General features: G+C 39.7%; 1 protein-coding gene across 2 annotated transcripts in view; it reads right to left on the bottom strand.

Annotated features, from left to right (window-relative positions):
* dnah1 (dynein, axonemal, heavy chain 1) overlaps window positions 1-20,856 on the bottom strand; it is a 422,195-nt gene that overhangs the window by 209,001 nt on the left and 192,338 nt on the right. For both annotated transcript variants that reach the window (XM_043708503.2, XM_087994517.1), the window contains 3 exons: window positions 19,579-19,665; window positions 13,619-13,805; window positions 4,376-4,467 (listed from right to left, as the gene is read on the bottom strand). In XM_043708503.2, the coding sequence (XP_043564438.2) occupies window positions 4,376-4,467; window positions 13,619-13,805; window positions 19,579-19,665 (366 nt within the window). The remainder of the gene's footprint in view (window positions 1-4,375; window positions 4,468-13,618; window positions 13,806-19,578; window positions 19,666-20,856) is intronic.

Genomic DNA, 20,856 nt, shown 5'->3' with positions numbered 1-20,856 from the left:
TAGTCAACATGGCTTTGTGCGTGGGAAATCATGTCTCACAAACTTGATTGACTGTTTTGAAGAGGTAACAAAGAGGATTGATGAGGGCAGAGCAGTTCATGTGATCCATATGGACTTCAGTGAGGTGTTTGACAAGGTTCCCCATGGGAGACTGATTAGCAAGGTTAGATGTCATGGAATACAGGGAAAACTAGCCATTTGGATTCAGAACTGGTTTAAAGGTAGAAGACAGAGGGTGGTGGTGGAGGGTTGTTTTTCAGACTGGAAGCCCGTGACCAGTGGAGTACCACAAGGATCGGTGCGGGGCCCTCTACTTTTTGTCATTTACATAAATGATTTGGATGCAAGCATAAGAGGTACAGTTAGTAAGTTTGCAGATGACACCAAAATTGGAGATGTAGTGGACAGCGAAGAGGGTTACCTCAGGTTACAACAGGATCTGGATCAGGTGGGCCAATGGGCTGAGAAGTGGCAGATGGAGTTTAATTCAGATAAATGTGAGATGCTGCATTTTGGGAAAGCAAATCTTAGCAGGACTCATACACTTAATGATAAGGTTCTAGGGAGTGTTGCTGAACAAAGAGACCTTGAAGTGTGCAGGTTCATAGCTCCTTGAAAGTGGATTCGCAGGTAGATAGGATGGTGAAGAAGGCGTTTGAAATGCTTTCCTATATTGGTCAGAGTATTGAGTGCAGGAGTTGGGAGGTCATGTTGCGGTTGTACAGGACATTGATGAGGCCACTGTTGGAATATTGCGTGCAATTCTGGTCTCCTTCCTATCGGAAAGATGTTGTGAAACTTGAAAGGGTTCAGAAAAGATTAACAAGGATGTTGCCAGGGTTGGAGGAACTGAGCTACAGGGAGAGGCTGAACAGGCTGGGGCTGTTTTCCCTGGAGTGTCAGAGGCTGAGGGGTGACCTTATAGAGGTTTACAAAATTATGAGGGGCATGATAGGATAAATAGACAAAGTCTTTTCCCTGGGGTCGGGGAGTCCAGAACTAGAAGGCATAGGTTTAGGGTGAGAGGGAAAATATATAAAAGAGACCTGATGGGCAATGTTTTCATGCAGAGGGTAGTACGTGTATGGAATGAGCTGCCAGAAGATGTGGTGGAGGCTGGTACAATTGTAACATTTAAGAGGCATTTGGATGAGTTTATGAATAGGAAGGATTTGGAGGGATATAGGCCGGGTGCTGGCAGGTGGGACTAGATTGGGTTGGGATATCTGGTCGGCATGGGCAGGTTGGACCGAAAGGTCTGTTTCCATGCTGTACATTGCTATGACTCTATGACTCTATAAGCTGATTAGATTCGTTACAGTGTGGAAACAGGCCATTTGGCCCAACAAGTGCACACCGACCCTTCGAAGAGTAACCCACCCAGAACCATTTCCCTCTGACAAATGCACCTAACACATGCAATTTAACATGACCAATCCACCGGACCTGCACATCTTTGGATTCTGGGAGGAAACCAGAGCACCCGGAGGAACCCCATGACCTACACAGACACGGGGAGGGAATGTGCAAATTCCACACAGCCCAAGGCTGGAATCGAACCTGGGCCCCTGGCGCTGTGAAGCTGCTATGCTAACCACTGACCTACCATGCCAGAATACTGGTTAATTTGTTACAGTACTAATTTTTTTAGTCAAGAGTATAAAGCAAAACTTTGATGGCTGAAATAGCCTAGTTAGGAAAATCTTTGAGTAAAGATCTCTGTTTTATCATCAGGGTTCAGCATCTTTTATGTTGTAAAGAGTCTGAAACAGCTCAGTTGGCAAACTAGCCTGAAGATCTAAAAGTCTCTAGTTCAGAATAAGGTTTCATCTTTTTTCACTTTGTATAATTTGATTCTGCTCTGTTAAGTTAATTCAATTATTAGCATTTGTAGTTTGCCGAAAAGGGTATGAATGAAAATGTGTGAAGGTTGAAATAGCTCAGGTTGAAGAATTTTAGACTAAAGGACTCTGATTCAATCCTAGATTTCAGCAGTTTTCAGTAACCTACCTAGAGCCCATTAAGTGACCGAATACTGGTTTGCTTGTTAATTACTCTGCTTGAGTTTACTTACTCTAAAAGATATGAACAGTGCTATTATTCAGTTGGGTGAACATTGAGTGAACATCTGAAGGACCTGTGTTTAATCCCAGGTTTCAGCAGCTCTTTTGAAGTATGATTGGTTTGTTTATTACTCTTTAATAATTGCTCAGATGAATTATAAAGCAATGCTATGCAGGCTGAAAAGTCTCAGTTGGGACAGCATTAGATTGAAGTGCTAACTGGTCCCTGGTTCAATTCCATGTTCAGCAGCTGCCATTCTGGATAACCAGTGAAATAGCTCCAATGGGAGAGTTTGTTTCGATGTCCCTGAAAGTGCCTTTTTCCCACATACCTTTCCTCCCTTCCAACAGATAAAATCCATGGTTTTTCTATTTCTCTTCAGTTACAGAGAGAAATTGGTGGACTCAAAATAACTTTAACAATAATAGTAAATACCTCAATTGTGAAAGCATTAAACAGAAGATCTAAAGGAGTGTAAATCTTGTTTTGCATAAAGACTGAAGTAGCTTAGTTTGGAAAGTGTTAGACTGATAACCTAATGATCTAGCTCATTCCAAGGTTTCAGCAGCTCTCACTCTATATGAACTGATTCATGTTCCAAAAATGGCAGCATCCTGGCTAATTTGCTTGTTAGTATTTATTTGTTGCTGAAAAGAATATAAAAAGGAATTGTACAGACTAAAATAGCTCTGTTAGAAGACATTAGAGTAAAGAGTTAAATGTCTGGTTCAACCCCAGACCTCAGCATCTCCAGTTTTCCTGAAGTATGTACAATTAAGGAATAGGCTATTTGGAACCTGCTCTGCCATTTAATAGGATGATGTTGATCTAATTGTCACCTCAAATCCACATTACTGCCTAACACTGATAATCTTTCACTGCCTTTCTTAGCAACAATCTATCCAAATATTCAAGGGCTCTGATATTATCATCTTTTTAGGAAGAACTGATATAACTCAATTTGAATGTGAGTTTCAATATTGCTAGATTCAATCTCAGGTTTCAGCACTTCTGCTTGACATTCCTATGTCGCATTAAGTGGCTAAATACTGACTAAAACCGTTTATTACTTTTTATTATTTTTTTCCAGACTACAAGGAGACACAATGTCAGCAGAAGATAAGAGAGCATTAGACTGATGATGTACAGGGTTCTGGTTCAACCCAAAGTTTCAGCTGTTCTCATTGTGTATAATCTTACTATCCCCCTTTAAGTGATGGAATACTGGTTAGTTTGTTTATTAGTCTTTATTGGCAGTTAATAACATTTCAAGAAGGTACTATAAAGGCTAAAATAGTTCAGATGGGACCGTGTTACTCGAATGTTGCCCTGGTTCAATCTTAGGTTTCAGGTTCTGCTTGAAGGCTGAAATAGTTCTGTTCAAAGAATGTTGGATTGAAGATCTAAAGGTCCCAGGCTTCAGCGGCTCCCATTCCAACTGCGCCCTGTTTAGTAGCTAATTATCTATTTAGTAATCTTTTTTGGTCTGAGGAGGTGGAAAACAAATTAGAGTACATCCTTGTGGACCTGCTTTCAGGCCTGGTCCAGGTGGCTATTAGGAAGTCCAGGCAATCAGTTGAGGAGAGTGTCGTTGGATAAAACTACTTGGCCTTATTGCATGTTATATTTGTGCCCAGTTGCCCTCCAATGGGAGCATATGGTGTCTGTCAGTATGATGATCGCCTTCTACAACTAGTGAATGCTGCAGAGCCTGGAATGCACCATCACTACCAGAAACTAGATACGTTTCTGTTGAAGAATTTTTGGTACATTGTCCCTTTAAGAAGCTTTGTTTAATAATCTTTACTGGTTGCTCAAAACAGTATAACGAATACTATAAACAATGAAATAGCTCAGTTGGGAGAACACTGGTCAGAACTTGATGGTTCCTGGCTGCATCCTGAGTGTCAGCAGCTGTCATTCTGTATTAAGTTTTAAATAGCTTAAGTGCAAGAGTGTTTAACTGAAAATCTGAAGGTCCCTGATTCTGTCCTGACTTCTCCTTACTTCTAAAAGTTATAAAGGGACACTGGTCACCACAGGAGCTGTAGCACATTATCAGCGCAGGAATAACATTTAAATTGATCAGATTCCTTTGAAGTTTTTGTTTCAGTTAGTGTCCCTTTAAGTGATTGATTATTGGCTCTTGTTTCCTCATCATTAACTAGCTGTAAACAAGTTAGTACAAAGTATAACTCAGAAGCAACACTATGAATCTGAAAACAGAATTAATCTCACATTTAATTATGCATGAATTGTGGTTTGGATCTATTACAGTATACAGGCAACATTGTTATAGGTTGCATCCTACCTTTGTCTTTCCAGACCCTGTAGGACCAACTAACATCAGCCCATGCCGAACAACTGTGGTTTCATATAACTGAATACACTTAGTCACAAAACCTGTGGAACAGGAGAAACATAAATGATGGGTTACATTGTTGACAATGTTCTTAGTGAATTGCATGTCAGAAAGCCCAAAAGGTATACAATTATGGCACACACAGAATCAACGTAATCTGTACAGTACCACTTGTAATAGTTTTTTTTCTACTTTTTGCAGTCTAACATCCAACATCACATGGCTCTTGTTTACATTGAGAAATTAGATATTGAAATTACTTTTCAATTTCTCTGTCTTTATCCAAAAGGAGGCTTAAAATAATATCTATATATTTTTGCTTAACTTTTGTTTTTGGCTGGTTTCTTGTCCACTATCGGTGGATAGATATTTTCCAATCAATCCAATCAAAGATGGTCTTACACATCCCTGGAGCAGATGAGCCTTGAACCTAGGCCTCCTGGTCCTGGCCTCCACTACCAGTGCACCACAAGAGTCCTACTGTGGGTTGTTGGATTGTATGCAAAATTTTCCAATCACTTTAAACCAATTTTTGGAAAATTGGAAGTCACATAACACCAGGTTATAGTCCAACAGGTTTATTTGAAGTCCGAAGCTTTCAGAGCTATCATCCTATCAATGACTATAACTTATACTTGTACAATGTTTTATAAGTTCTCAAAATTCCATTTGCTATTTTAAACCTTCTACTAAATAGCGAATTAACAAGTGATACCAACAGGTAGCATAGGGAGGGCACCATTTGCAGACTTCCATGAATTCTACAAGGTTTGAGAACAGCATTTCTCTTTTGCTAACATTGAAAAAGCAAAGCTCTATAGGTAGTGTCATACATGGAATCAATTTAATCTATGCAGCTTTTTTTCTACTTTTTGCAGTCCAATGCCCAAAATCACAAATAATATCTTGGCTTTTGATTATAATCAGAAATTTGAAATTGAAATTACTTTTTAATTTCTTTCAACACTCCCTTTTGAGATTTGGAGAGCTTCTGAATTTATCAAATTCAAATGAAGGAATATCATTCTTAAATCCAAAACTGATGTCCTACGCAGTGTCTGGCATGGAACTGCGCTACTTGAAACAGAAAGGCTAGAATTCTGACTACAGCCACCTCAAATTTGCACATTTTACTTGAAAGTAGTATTGGCTTCCATGTTTCTGGACCACAGGGAAATTGGCCAACATTTATGGTGACTGGGTGAGGACAATACAATGGAATGAAACACAGTTGAGATCTGGAAGCCTTGTGAAAATTGTATATTCACTTTTAGAATATTGCAGCATGGTCAGACCTCGAGAGCTGGGAGTGATCCATTTGTTGTGATAATGCTGTCTACAAAGCAGCTTTGGGTATCCAAAAGAGTTTTCTGGAACACCTCCATTTGGAAATTGGGCATTTTGAAAAGTAATGTTCAGTTGTTTCTCATGTTAGATTTATGAATACATGAACTCACTCGGGCTGTTGTGCAATGGCAGTCTTCGAGGAGAAAGTGAGGGCTGCAGATGCTGGAGATCAGAGCTGAAAATGTGTTGCTGGAAAAGCGCAGCAGGTCAGGCAGCATCCAAGGAACAGGAGAATCGACGTTTCGGGCATAAGCCCTTCTTCAGGAATCCTGAAGAAGGGCTTATGCCCGAAACGTCGATTCTTCTGTGCCTTGGATGCTGCCTGACCTGCTGCGCTTTTCCAGCAACACATTTTCTGCAATGGCAGTCTCCTTACCTCTGAGTCAGGAGCTTCAGGTTCAGTCTCAGCTGATCCAGATGTGTCATAACACTTCTGAACAGGTTGATTAGAGAAAATGTATGTTATCACCATCCCAATTATAAGAGGTACGCACCAAAATTTATAATAACTCAGAATGCTAGACTGGAAAATAACATTGTCTATTAAACTCATAGAGATGTACAGCACGGAAACAGACCCTTTGGTCCAACTAGTCCATGCTGACCAGATATCCCAACCCAATATAGTCCCACCTGCCAGCACCCCGCCCATATCCCTCCAAACCTTTCCTATTCATATACCCATCCAAATGTCTCTTAAATGTTGCAATTGTATAGCCTCCACCACTTCCTCTGGCAACTCATTCCATACACGTATCACCCTCTGCGTGAAAAAGTTGCCTCTTAGGTCTCTTTTATATCTTTCCCCTCTCACCCTAAACCTATGCCCTCTAGTTCTGGACTCCCCAACCCCAGGAAAAAGACTTTATCTATTTATCAATCCATGCCCCTAATGATTTTATAAACCTCTACAAGGTCACCCCTCAGCCTCTGATGCGTCAGGGAAAACAGCCCTAGCCTATTCAACCTCTCCCTATAGCTCAAATCCTCCAACCCTGGCAACATCCTTGTAAATCTTTTCTGAACTTTTCAAGTTTCACATCTTTCCGATAGGAAGGAGACCAGAACTGCACGTAATATTCCAAAAGTGGCCTAGCCAATGTCCTGTTCAGCTGCAACATGACCTCCCAACTCCTGCACTCAAACTCTGACCAATAAAGGAAAGCATACCAAATGCCTTCTTCACTATCCTATCTACCTGCGAGTCCACTTTCAAGGAGCTATGAACCTGCACGCTCCAGGGTCTCTTTGTTCAGTAACATTCCCTAGGACCTTACCATTAAGTGTATAAATCCTGCTAAGATTTGCTTTCCCAAAATGCATCACCTCACATTTATCTAGATTAAACTCCATCTGCCACTTCTCAGCCCATTGGCCCATCTGATCAAGATCCCATTGTAATCTAAGGTGACCTTCTTTGCTGTCATCAGCGAAGCAAATTTTGGTGTCATCAGCAAACTTATTGAACACCAAAAAATAGAGCCATTACTCATGGTGCACAAAGGCTAGTCCAACCCAGGACAGGCAGATCTGCAGACCCAGTCTGCTTTATGGATAATTTCTAATCAACATATTCAGAGATGTTATCACATACTTATGGGCGGCACGGTGGCACAGTGGTTAGCACTGCTGCCTCACAGCGCCTGAGACCCGGGTTCAATTCCCGCCTCAGGCGACTGACTGTGTGGAGTTTGCACGTTCTCCCCGTGTCCGTGTGGGTTTCCTCCGGGTGCTCCGGTTTCCTCCCACAGTCCAAAAGATGTGCAGGGTCAGGTGAATTGGCCACGCTAAATTGCCCGTAGTGTTAGGTAAGGGGTAAATGTAGGGGTATGGGTGGGTTTCGCTTCGGCGGGTCGGTGTGGACTTGTTGGGCCGAAAGGCCTGTTTCCACACTGTAATGTAATCTAATCTAATCTAATCTAATCTACTTCTGGAACAGGTAATTCTTGAACCTAAGCCTTATGGTCTCCAGGTAGGGACACTGTACCTCAACAGCCTCTAGGCCACTTTTTGTTATATCCAAAGTATTATCAAACACAACCGAACGGCGTTCCCACCACCAAATCACCATGACTTTTTAAAACTGTTAACTACCACGAGTAATCACCTGTGCAGCCAATTAATGTTTATCTGAAAAGCCCATTATGGGCAACGAGTTATTTTTTTTTCTTGAGTCAATTTGTTTGGAGATGATACACACCCTTACAGCAGGTAGGCCTTGAGTCCTGGTCTCCTGGATTACCACTGTGCTACAGAATCCTTCTGAGTCTACTTTCTTAAAAAAAAATCAACCTGTTCAGAGATGCTATCACACACCTCTGGAGAATGTGGGACTTGAATCTGGGCCTTCTGGTTCAGAAGCAGGGATGCTACCGCTGCACCACAACAGGTCTGCTGGTTCTGTTTCTTTAATCAACCTGTTCAGAGCTGCCACTGCACACCTCTTGGATCAGGTAGGACTTGAACCTGGGCCTTCTGTCACCCTCCACCAGTACACCACAAGAGAAAAGGTTGAGGTGTTGAATTCCAGTTAGATAGGCCATTGCCTGTTATCAAAGAAACTCGTACTCAACGAGGAGATTTATTAGTGATTCCCCATGGACCACGGAGGGGTTCTCACAAAACCTTTTAAAGCACATAAGTGCTACTATAAATTAGGGTACTTTTATATGATAGTGATCATAGTGAAATCATTGTGAGTAATACTAGCATCATGCTTGTTTGAAATTCCTTTGCACATTTAAAGTAAACAGATAACTACTACTTTTGGAGTAACAAACATAAAACAGACAAGACAGGGATCAGAAATTGTGGTGACACCCATGCACCACAATTTGTTTCCTTTTTATTGTTATTGTATCGACCAACAGGAAATAGGAAGAGCTGCTGCTGATTATTCTTCTATCATGATATTGCACTTAAGGGGTATCAGTAGACTGCAAGGCACCCTAGATATGCTATTGTAGAAGAAGGTATGTAAACTCACAGGTAGCAGAACATATATACTGTTTTAGACAGCATGTGAGTCCCTGATGCTAGCTGCAAAATGGAAACTGTTTGCCATTCAAATTGGAGGAGCAGCAGCAGCAAATATGTTACACATTAAAAAAAAACACTTCAGCCAATGCAAAGTGAATGCTTAATTTTTATGCAGCTAGTTTAGCTACATACACCTGAGCAAAAATAGCTACTGTAAAAATAATTATCTGTTGGATTTGCATGGTCAATGTTTTTGTTAATTTGTCACAACTTCTATTTTTTTAAAAGCTGAAAGATTTGATCATTTTGCTTTCAGCTGCTCCTTATTGATGGCCTTTACTACTTTGGATATATAAGTTGCAATATTTAATTTTGTTGAAGTTATGCATATTAATCCACAGGGCCTAGTTCATTTCAGGTAGCAAACGAACAACCACCTGATGAAGGAGCAGCACTCCGAAAGCTAGCATTTCCAATTAAACCTGTTGGACTGTAACCTGGTGTTGTGATTTTTAACTTTGTACACCCCAGTCCAACACCGGCATCTCCAAATCAAAAGAATATGGGCACTCACTGTTTCAACTTAACAACATAGGTGACAGTCATTCTCTGGTTCATTTTGCATGGCAATGCTTTGACCAATCAGAGCCAACTTGCATGATTTAAAATTCAAACAAAGCTTGGCAGTTAATTGTCTATTCAACCAGGTGACTACAGATATTCAATTTTGTCGTTAATAGGTTATTTGGTACTAGGTAAGCTGTTTGAAACAATCACAACTCTCTTTACCCTCTAGACAATATGTTGCTTTGAAGATTTAATATTTTGGAGTGGCTATGTTTATAGGTGCAATACCTTTTGATACATTGAATGTACATTGTTTTTCAGACTGGAGGCCTGTGACAAGTGGAGTGCCACAAGGATCGGTGCTGGGCCCTCTACTTTTTGTCATTTACATAAATGATTTGGATGCGAACATAAGAGGTACAGTTAGTAAGTTTGCAGATGACACCAAAATTGGAGGTGTAGTGGACAGCAAAATTGGAGGTGTAGTGGACAGCAAAGACAACAGGATCTGGACCAGATGGGCCAATGGGCTGAGAAATGGCAGATGGAGTTTAATTCAGATAAATGCGAGGTGCTGCATTTTGGGAAAGCAAATCTTCGCAGGACTTATACACTTAATGGTAAGGTCCTAGGGAGTGTTGCTGAACAAAGAGACCTTGGAGCGTGCAGGTTCATAGCTCCTTGAAAGTGGACTCGCAGGTAGATAGGATAGTGAAGAAGGCGTTTGGTATGCTTTCCTTTATTGGTCAGAGTATTGAGTGCAGGAGTTGGGTCATGTTGCAGCTGTACAGGACATTGGTGAGGCCACTGTTGGAATATTGCGTGCAATTTTGGTCTCCTTCTTGTCGGAAAGATCTTGTAAAACTTGAAAGGGTTCAGAAAAGATTAACAAGGATGTTGCCAGGGTTGGAGGATCTGAGCTACAGGGAGAGGCTGAACAGGCTGGGGCTGTTTTCCCTGGAGCGTCAGAAGCTGAGGGGTGACCTTGTAGAAGTTTACAAGGTTATGAGGGGCATGGATAGGATAAATAGGCAAAGTCTTTTCCCTGGGATCGGGGAGTCCAGAACTAGAGGGCATAGGTTTAGGGTGAGAGTGGAAGGATATAAAAGAGACCTAAGGGGCAACTTTTTCACGCAGAGGGTGGTACGTGTATGGAATGAGCTGCCAGAGGATGTGGTGGAGGCTGGTACAATTGCAACATTTAAGAGGCATTTGGTGGAGTCTTTGAATAGGAAGGGCTTGGAGGGATATGGGCCGGGTGCTAGCAGGTGGGACTAGATTGGATTGGGATATCTGGTTGGCATGGATGGGTTGGATTGAAGGGTCTGTTTCCATGCTGTACATCTCTATGACTCTATTGACAGATTCCATGAAGGCCCCTGGGAATTAATGTTTTCCCCAAGTAGGGAGATTATACTGCCCACCTCTTCCCCCTCCTCTTCCTGATTGGCAAGAAAAATTGGCAAGAAAGAGACTGCCAATTTCCCTTTGGTGTAGATGCAGATCATGTTCGTGGCTAGACCACGGATATCCTGGGAGGGCAGGAAAATTAAAGTAATTGTAGGCTTTTCAGGGATTGGGTCTTCTAATTTTCCATGGAGATTAGAGAACATTACATGTTGATTTGTATTTTATATACAGTCAGTTCTTCTATAACATGATGATTGCATTCTTATGCAGCCCTGCCTTATGGAAAAGTCCATATGGAAACAGTGCTTAAAGTGTTAGCGTTGTAATCGCATTAAAGCCAACACACGTTTTAAAAGTTCATGCTGTAAAAACAGCATCCCCAATTCATCAATAGCATTACAGCAAATTTGCATTGATGAAATGCACGTTATAACAGAATGACCTGTATTTTGAGAGAAATATGTGAATAAACGAAACAGAATTAGCCCCTGCCTGCAGTTTTCTCACTGTAGTAACCTAACAGTATCTGTTCAGTCGGAGCTAGGTGCAGGCTACAGTGTCTTATTTTCTGTGCACTCATTTACAAGGATTCCAAGGCAATGTTAATCCTCCAAACTGAGGCAAACAAGTGGGAAAATCCCTCTTTACTTCAATAATATATCTGATCTAGGTTTATGTCAAACTGTGCCCACAGGTAAGCCCTTTTAAAACCCAAGTCAACAAAAAGGCACAACCTGGATCATTCACAGTCAACGAAAAGTATAACAAGAAGTTAAGCAGGTGATTGGGGTTTAACTGATTTGATTAATTGACTGGGTGGATTTAAAAGGGGAGGATTTGTAAGATTGAGTGATTGATAGTCTTGATCCACAAAAGTTTCTTGGAGATGGTCTCACCAATTGATTTGGATCCTATTTGATATCAGTTGTAGAGGATGGTTGCCCAAAAGATGAAGATTATTAACTGAGTTTTCTTCATATAAAAAGATGTAATTTGAGTTGCTTTCAGGTCATCTCAAATAAGGGTGTGATTTCCCACTGATGTTCTGTGAAGTTGAACATCATGGCCAATGGAAAAATGAAGCAGATATATGGACAGGTTATGTCCTTACCAAAGAAAACTAAGATACTGTATGGTCAGGGGCTCCATGGAGGAATGTTTGGATAATCTTTTAAAATTTATGGATAAAATTCTGGACAAAATAAAAATTATCTGTTAAATGGTTAAAAAGGCAGAGACAGACTTTGATAAATTTAAAAAGCCAGATAATTATTCCATAGAAGCAAACAAAATGGAATTTAACAGAACAAAAATCAAGATACAAAAAAAATCTGTTTGGAGATTTCTAGGCTGTGTTTGTTTTTAAATTGTTGGATTATGCTCATATTGGACATTCTTGGATTAACTGGTATTATTTCAGCAAGAAGCAATTTTGAAAGGATGTCAGAAGCCTTTTTAAAAATAAATCCAGAGAGAGGAATAATTCCCAGGGGCTCAAATTCAACAACAACAGAAATAATGTAGGATTCATTGATGATGGCAATGTCCTTATATAGGCTGAAAATGCTAATTATGAAAATGAAATCATAACGAAAAGGAGTGAGGATAGAGATACCTCTAGCACTTCAACAGACAATTGGAATTGGGGAACTATGACAAAAGATTGAATCCCAAGAATTGCCTGGGGTGTTTTAGATGCAAGTCAAAATGCCATTAAGCAATAAATTGTCCTAAATAGAGTAAGAAGGTGTTCAAAGCTACACTAACACAAAAGAATGGGAGGAAGATAATACCGATTTGGGCAGAGAAATCATACTAGTTGCAAGAAGCTTCAACCCAGCAATGAATGTTTTAGTTGCAGACTCATTCAATCATGTTGAATTGTGCCATGGATACACATCCACAGAGCGTGGAGTGGATAGATTAAAATGTTACCTAGATTCTTTCAATAATAAGGACCAAAGTAAAATTCACAAATTTGAAAGTTCTAACTGCTTCAGGTTTGTGGCTGACAACATGCTGACATCACAAAAAAGTGACAATTCCCTGTAAAATAGCTGGTGTAAATTATTTTATCAACATAAATATAACTGTGAAATACTCTTACTGATGAGGTGGCTGTCTGAAAGGTTTTACACATTTCTGACATTATTGTGTCTTTTTAACAAGATCTACCATCTTTATCAAAATATTAAGACAATAATATTGGTTTCAAGAGATAGGCGTTTAAAGGAAAAGAAGCTAATTATCTCAAAACTACATTGGCAGTTTCCCAAGCCATCACAGGTTAAAATTTCTATGAAAAGATGTACAAGTAAGGAACGATGAATACGCTAAATTTACAAGAGATCAATGATAAATGTGGCAGATGTAATAAAAAGAGGAGGACATAGCAGTTATAGCGACAGTTTTGAAGGCATAGGATAAAGAAACAAACATTTTCAGCTTGCACTTCACAGATAGGCAGTTACAGTTAGGAAGTCTACAATCATATAAAATAATTAATAAAGAATAATAGTGAAGAAGACAATGGGGAAGTATTTAGGGACCAGACTAGAGGCACTGGTTAAATTCCAAACTGACAATGGGGGTGGGTGGTATTTACCCATTTATGAGTTTGGAGGTATGTGTGAAAATCTGTACATTGTGGTAATGAACATAGCAGCAGAAAGTTCCTATAGTAATGGAAAGTGTGAATCCACAAAGAAAGCTCTTTTGGTTTCTGACTCACAAACTATCTGGGGTCGAATTTGGAAAAAATGACAAAGATTTTCAATTATGAATTAGAGATGGTGTTTCACTTTACATCAATAAATTCTTTGTATATTGCAAAATATTACTTCCCAGTCATTAAAAGACATTTCTTCTTTTGATGTAAAAAAAACTGACCATCAACATCTTTTAGAATTTTCTTAACACAGATTTTTCGAATGGACTCTTCCAGAATTCCATAGTCAACAGGTTCTTCCTTGATCTTGGGGAAAAGATCAGACACAATACCATTGAAGAGTTTGAGATCATCTAGTAGGAATTTGGGCACATTCACATCACGAATAGCTCTCAGACATATCAGCTCCTGAAAGACAATACAGATTTTATTTTTTTAAAATTGGATTGCATTGTTTTACCTCTAACTACAGTACATTTCTTAGTGACTTTATATTTTGCTGTTCATTAATGGATTTGATACATAGCTGTTATATGGTAGGTCCAAATAGTGGTCTTCATATTTGCAAGAAATATTGACTGGAAGTTATTTAGTTAGTTTATATAAACAATCATACAACACCGCATTCAATTCTAAACCATAGCAGTGATGTGTTATGTGAAAACTAATACAATATTGCAGAAAGCAGGAGTAAAAGGGGTAGTGTAGTGCTTGTAATGATGTTAGCAGGCAGACCTCAGAGAATATGAGTTCCCTGATGGGGAATTTTAATCTGGTTCAATCAGGTAGCTCTGGCTGACAGATATGAACAGGAGTGTCAGACACCTTGCTCACTCTGACAGCTAGCTCTGAGGGAGCTGGGTCAGTGTCAAGGATTCTCCACATGTAAATAAAGGGTGACTTGGTGACGGGGTACTAGCCTCTGTGGAGTAATTTCAGATAGAAAAGCCTGACATCTTATGATAAACAATTAGGGCACAGTGATGGGAAATGTAATAATATTTACTCCCCAGATGCACAAAGGGATGTTAAATTCTAAAAAAATGAAAAATATGATCACAAATGTTTGTGAACTTGATGACTTTGATTTAACTGGGATAAGTTGGGGTAGGTCAGAAATGTTAATACGTTGTGAGACTTTGTGTCTCAGAACTTAGCAGCCATTTGGATTGAGTAACCAAAAGCTTGAGAAAAATACTAGCTAACTGGAAGTGAAAACTGCCATTTAAAACAAGCCATTACATTTTCAGCACTACTTCTGTGCCAAGGGAAGGACTAAACACCCTTGTCTCTGAAGCTACCTTGTGAAGAAGTGTCTCCAGGCCTTCACAATCCAATGCAGATTCACCAGTGTGATGATCTATGCCTTTAAGAGAGATTTGTTCTGTCCTGGTTCTCTTCCAATTAAACCTGTTGGACTATAACCTGGTGTTGTGTGATTTTTAACTCTTGAAGAGGGGTATTGTAAATCTGGTGATATGGTGTCTGCTGCATGGAAAGCAGAGTAATAGCTTGGGATGTTTTAAAATTAAACACCATGAGTGGGTGGAGTCAGGTCCACTCAGACCAGGGTTTTATTTTTGCTTTCAGTTACTGAAGTTGGGATTTTGGAGTTGAAGCTGCTCGACACAGTTTTCTCTCTGCTGCTGTAAAAAGCTTAAGTTCCCTCGCTATTGTTAGATTCATGTTTTCGTTTTTTCATTTCTCCTATACTGGAAAAGATAGCAAGTGAACAAATCTGTTTTGCTGAATTTGCATATGCCAAAGTGTGTTTATGAGACGCGGTTATATTGGAACAGTTGATGCGCAGTATTTAAATACTATATTATTTTGTTAAGTATTTTGATTGGATTAAAGTTATGCTAGGTCTTTTTTATTTGTATTTTAACTGTGGTGTAAGAATAAAGTGTGTTTTGCTTAAAGTCTAGTAGTTTGACTAATCAAATCACATCTGGAATGCAGCACCTTAAATTTGCCTTGAAATAAGAAGTTAGGGTCTAGGTTATCTTCTTGATATGTTGGTCTGCAGGGGTCACGGTGTAAAACAATGCATCCAATAATGTAATATTCAGCATGAAATATTCTTTTCCTAAAAATTATGGAAGACTATATATGCCTCTTTGATAGATATGGAAGTACATAAGATTGTAAGAATGGCACCCTGTCCTGGTAGCCAGTTTTCACAATGGCCTAACTAGCATGATAATTGTTAAATATGTTTTTCCAATACAACGACTGAGATTTTCAGGGTCAGGAATCAATCTCCACATAAGTTTCAGATCTCAATCCATGCCACATCTGTGTTTTCAAGAAGGAGTTAGGTTTAGTTCTTAAAGCTAAAGGGTTCAAACAGTATGGATAGAAATTGGGTACTGAATCAGATGACCAGGAATGATCATTTTGAATGCTGGAGAAGGCTCAAAGTGCTGAATAGTCCACTCCTGCACCTATCTCTATTTTCTTTGTATGCCCATGCTCCAATTAGACTAGCATTGAGTTCAATGCCTAATTATTGACACCAAGTACTGCCAGGTGGTGGAAAGTTACTGTGGAGCAGAAACCTCAAAGATTAATGGTAGCCCTGACTCGGCTTGCCATTTGCAGGCTGTATAGAGGAGACAGTAGAGTCAAGAGTGTGGTGCTAGAAAAGCACAGCAGGTCAGGCAGCATCCAAGGAGCAGAAAATCAATGTTTCAGGCAAAAACCCTTCCTGATGAAGGGCTTTTGCCCGAAATGTTGATTTTACTGCTCCTCGGAAGCTGCATGATCTGCTATGCTTTTCCAGCACCATTCACTTGACTCTAATCTCCAGCATCTGCAGTCCTCACTTTCGCCTAGAGGAGACAGTACATCAGGAAACTAAAGAAGTGGCCCAATGAAAACATACTGCATGCTATCTGAGACAATAACCTTATTGCCAAAAATGTTACACAGAAAAAGCATTACCCCCAACAGCTGTGCACCAAAATACAACAAGATATTCATGTTCAGCAATATGCCAACTGAAATTGCTTTCTGCAACTCATTATTAAGCTCTTCAAGCAGCTTAATGGGCAGTTGCTCAGTGGCAAGCAGATTCCAGCTTAATTCCCTCACCCTCACTTTGAAAATAACAGTACATACAGAAGGTGTTGGGAATCTGACATACCAGTCAGAGGCACTATATCCAAATCATGACTCCTCTAGGTCTCACCCTACCAAATGATTGAAAAACATTTTGCTATGTGTTTCTCAAGTGCCTGAAAAACATTCAGTTCTTATCTCTATGCCAAAGAAAATGGAGAGAGAGCCAATGACGTCAGGTCTCTGTCCTTTATGTTTTTCCTGGATTTCCGGAGTTTTCATTGAGGTATTATTAAAAGTTGCATGCCCAACTTAATCATATCCTGATTCAGTATTTTTGGGCCCTTCTAATACCTGCTAATATCAAAGTAAGTCCATTTCTAGTGCACCGCAAGAAACCTACATTTGGGTCTAGTGCCTGATCTTTTTTTGCAACAGTGGTCATGTGTAAATCAATGCATCCAACATTTCAGCATGAAATATTCTCTGACAACCTATTATTCTAACTACTTATTCTTTGATTTGTAAATGCCTACTGGCTAGCAATTATTCAATTTCTAACATATTTATAGGGACATTGAGAACAAGAGCAAGGAAGTGACGTTGAAATTGTACAAGACACTTGTTAGGTCAGCTGAAGTATTATTTATGCCACATTATAGAAAAGATGGGAATACACTAGAGAGAGTGCAGGAGTGATTTACAAGAATGAGAAATTTCAGTTATGAGGTCAGTTTGATTTACTAGGATATTGCCAGGAATGGAGGGTTTGAATTACAAAAATAGGCTGGGACCTTTTTCACGGGCGCATAGGAGGTTAAGGGATGGCCTTATAGAGATTTACGAAATCATGAGGGGCTTATGTAAGGTGAATAGCAACAGTATTTTCCCGAAGGTGGCTGAGTTGAAAGCTAGTGGGGATATTTTTAAGGTGAGAGGAGAAAGATTTCAAAAGACATGAGGGCAACATTTTTACAAAGAATGGTTCGTATGTGGAATGAAATGCCAGAGGAAGTGGTGGATGCAGGTACATTTACAACATTTAAAAAATATTTGGATAATTACATGAATATGAAGGAATGTGGGCCAAGCACAGGCAAGTGGGACTAGTTTGGGCACATGGTTCAATGTGCACTAATTGAACTGAAGGTCTGTTTCCATGCTATATGACTATAAAACTATGCTCTCCTTGTCAAGAAGAAAGCTGAGAGGAGATTTCATAAAGGGTTTCACAATCATATGTGGGTTGGATCGAGTACATAGGGAGGAGCTGTTCCCACTCAGGAAATGGAAAAAGAGCAAGGGGCACAGATTGAAAGCGATGTGCTATCGAAGCAAGGTTGATGTGAGAAAAAACTTTTTTGCATTGCGAGTAATTAGGGATGGAATGCACGGCCTACAAATATGGTGTAGGCAGGTTCAACTGAGGCATTCAAGAGATTAATGGATGAATATGTGGATAGAAATGGTACATACTGATGTGGGGAAAGGAAGGAGGTTGGCATTAGTTAACAGAACTGGGGTTGGCACAATGAGCTGAATGCCTTCTGTACCGTAACAATTTTGTAATTCCACGTTATTTCTAAATGTCATAAATGATTTTGTGGTTAAAATGTTACATTGTAATGAATGGGAATGTGTCTTTGTGCAGTAGAGTTCTCTAACTTAAATGCTTTCAGCACAGCTAGGTTACTATTTCAGTGGGTTTTTTTCCCACGTTGATTCCTTTGAGTTTGCTTGCCTAGTAGGTGTACATATTGTACTGTTATTATGGAGCTTAGAAATGAGAATTTGACATCAGTTGGCATGTAAGTGCTGAGAGACTTAGAAAATCAAAAATACGAAAAGGCGGGGTTGGCATGGTTTTATTAAAGGAAAATTTGCATGTGATAAATTAAGTAGGATTTGTAAAGGTAAACCTAACATAATTGATGATGGAAAAGCTGTGAAAGTGATATATTTTGCTTTGAAGAGGTGTTAACAAAGGTTGTTGCACAAGTTAAGGGCTTAAGGAATGGGGGTAAGATATTCACAAAGAGGCTTGGTTAATAGACAAGAAATTGGAATTAGTAAGGAATTTCTTATGATCTATATTAAATCAGTGGAGGTACCAGTGAAGTATAATGTATCCAGGTCTGCTGGCGACAGACGGCAAGTTGGGAGAGCTGTGTGGAGTCCACACTGGTTGCAAAAGGATATAAATATGCTCAGTGAATGGATAAGAGATAATAGGTGGAGTATAATGTGGAAAAAAATGTGATTTATCACTCAAAGAAAGCTTAGAAAAGCTGAAAATTAATTGGTTACATACTACTCAATGGTATTCAGTGGGATTTGGATCTTTTGTGCAAGAAACACATTTATCATGCATATACATCAAGTAACCAGGAAGCAAATGATATTTTGACCTTTCTTAAACAAAGGTAAGAGTAAATATTGCTGCAGTTGTACAGGGCTTTGGTGAGATGGTGTACTTGTGTCTTACTTTCCACATCGAAGGTAGGATATTTTTGGCTGAGGGTATGATGAAGGTTCACAAATTGATTCCTGAGATGAGAATGTTAATATTCGAGAAGAGATTATTTGAATGGGCATTTATTCCTGGTGTTGAGAAGTATAAAAAAACAGCCTCAATATGAGATTCTTGAAAGTTTTGATAAGATGGATGTGGAAAGGCTGTTTTGACTTGCTGCATTGGTGCCTCAGTGGTTAGCCCTGCTGCCTCTCAGTGCCAGGGACCTGGATTCAATTCCAGCCTCGGGCGACTGTCAGTGAGAGTTTGCAATTCTCCCCATGTCTGAGTGGGTTTCCTCCGGGTGCTCTGGTTTCCTCCCACAGTCCAAAGATGTGCAGGTTAGGTGAACTGGCCATGCTAAATTGCCCACAGTGTTCAGGGATATGTAGGCTAGGTGCATTAGTTGGAGGAAATGTAGAGTAATACAGAGCGGAATGGGTCTGGGTAGGATACTCTTCAGAGTTGGTTGGACTTGTTGGGCTAAATGGCCTGTTTCCACACTGTAGGGATTCTGTTCTATGAAATTACTAATTCTGGAGATTAAGAACTGATGAAGTATTAATCAATTTTATGACTAGAATGTTGCTTCATTAATTTTAGTACCTCATCCATATTTGGATTTTCCCTCTTCAGGTTTCCTGCAGCTGAGATCACAGTTTTTACAGCTCTCATTCCAAAGTCATAATGATCCTGTAGCAAAGACACCAATTAATAATGAAGATAAGTCTTAGTAAGCTTCACACCATAGATTGTGCTGCATTCCTATTTGCCATGAAATTCTTTGAGTCCCTCAAAACTATTCTGCATTATTTTATGCTTATTTGCAACTAAAGCATCCATTTAAAACTATTCCCACACTAATCTCTGAATTAATGGACAGTGACGCATACAGATAAATAAGCATTTCAGGGTCAAAAATAATTTAATATAGATGCTGCATTCTACTCAAAGTTTATTGATCTGAAAAACTGGGCTAGGTTTTACAGTTCTGAAGAAGGGTCACTGGAAACTCTGCGGTCTCTCCACAGATGCTGCTGGACTGGCTGAGGTTTTCTAGCAATTTCTGATTTTGTTTCTGATTTTTAGCATCTAAAGCTCTTTGTTTGTTTTGTCTAGATTTTACAGGGTACTTTAATCCTTGAGCATGTGACAGTTTAACAGTAGGAGAAACGTCAATCGTTTCAATTCTCCCCTCTCTTGGGTGGAAATCCCACTTTAGATAGCCATGCCAGCCAATTGGTAAAGCAGATAGTTCTGATCCCACCAGTGCAATGGGAACATTGACAACTGCTGTCCAATCACACCAAGGAGGCCAGGTAAGTCCAAAATTAGTCTTTGGGTTGAAGCAGACTAAGAGCAAATAATGCAGTCCTGTGGCATTTTGAATGCTTACACCCTTATTAAAGTAACTTTATGCACTAATGTCAGGGAGCCAGTTAATATTTTTTGTGTGTTCTTCAGGTCAGGCAGCATTGAGCACAACATGATGAAAAAGCAGAGTGAGGAGCCACAGTGCTGCATCCCAGCAGCTTGTGAACAGCTACTGAATGGCTTTATAATACTGCAACATGTGTTTTTATCATTCCAGCACCGGTCCCTTTAAGAAAGGTGATAGACATGCAGCAAACAGATCCTTTTTACATGAGGTGTCTATATTTGGTGCTTCTAGGCTAATGGCTAAAGAGGCCAAACTTAGGGAGACAGGTTCTGCCATAAATGCTGTATGTGGACCTACCAAGTGCAGTCGGTTGTTGTTGTTTTCAGTATTAGTGTCAGTTGCAATGACTGTGCAGTCAATGGCCACCATGATGGTATATGCCAGCACAAAGGAAATGTTGCCATTGTTTAAAAGAGAAGTGCAATTTAGGAACAAGAAGATCT

The sequence above is a fragment of the Chiloscyllium plagiosum genome, unplaced genomic scaffold, assembly GCF_037043375.1.
Source record: "Chiloscyllium plagiosum isolate Xiang-an unplaced genomic scaffold, Cpla_swu_hap1 HiC_scaffold_14, whole genome shotgun sequence".
Classification (NCBI taxonomy): Eukaryota; Metazoa; Chordata; class Chondrichthyes; order Orectolobiformes; family Hemiscylliidae; genus Chiloscyllium; species Chiloscyllium plagiosum.
The sequence above is the reverse complement of the archived record's forward strand: the minus strand, read 5'-3'. Positions and strand labels throughout refer to the sequence as shown.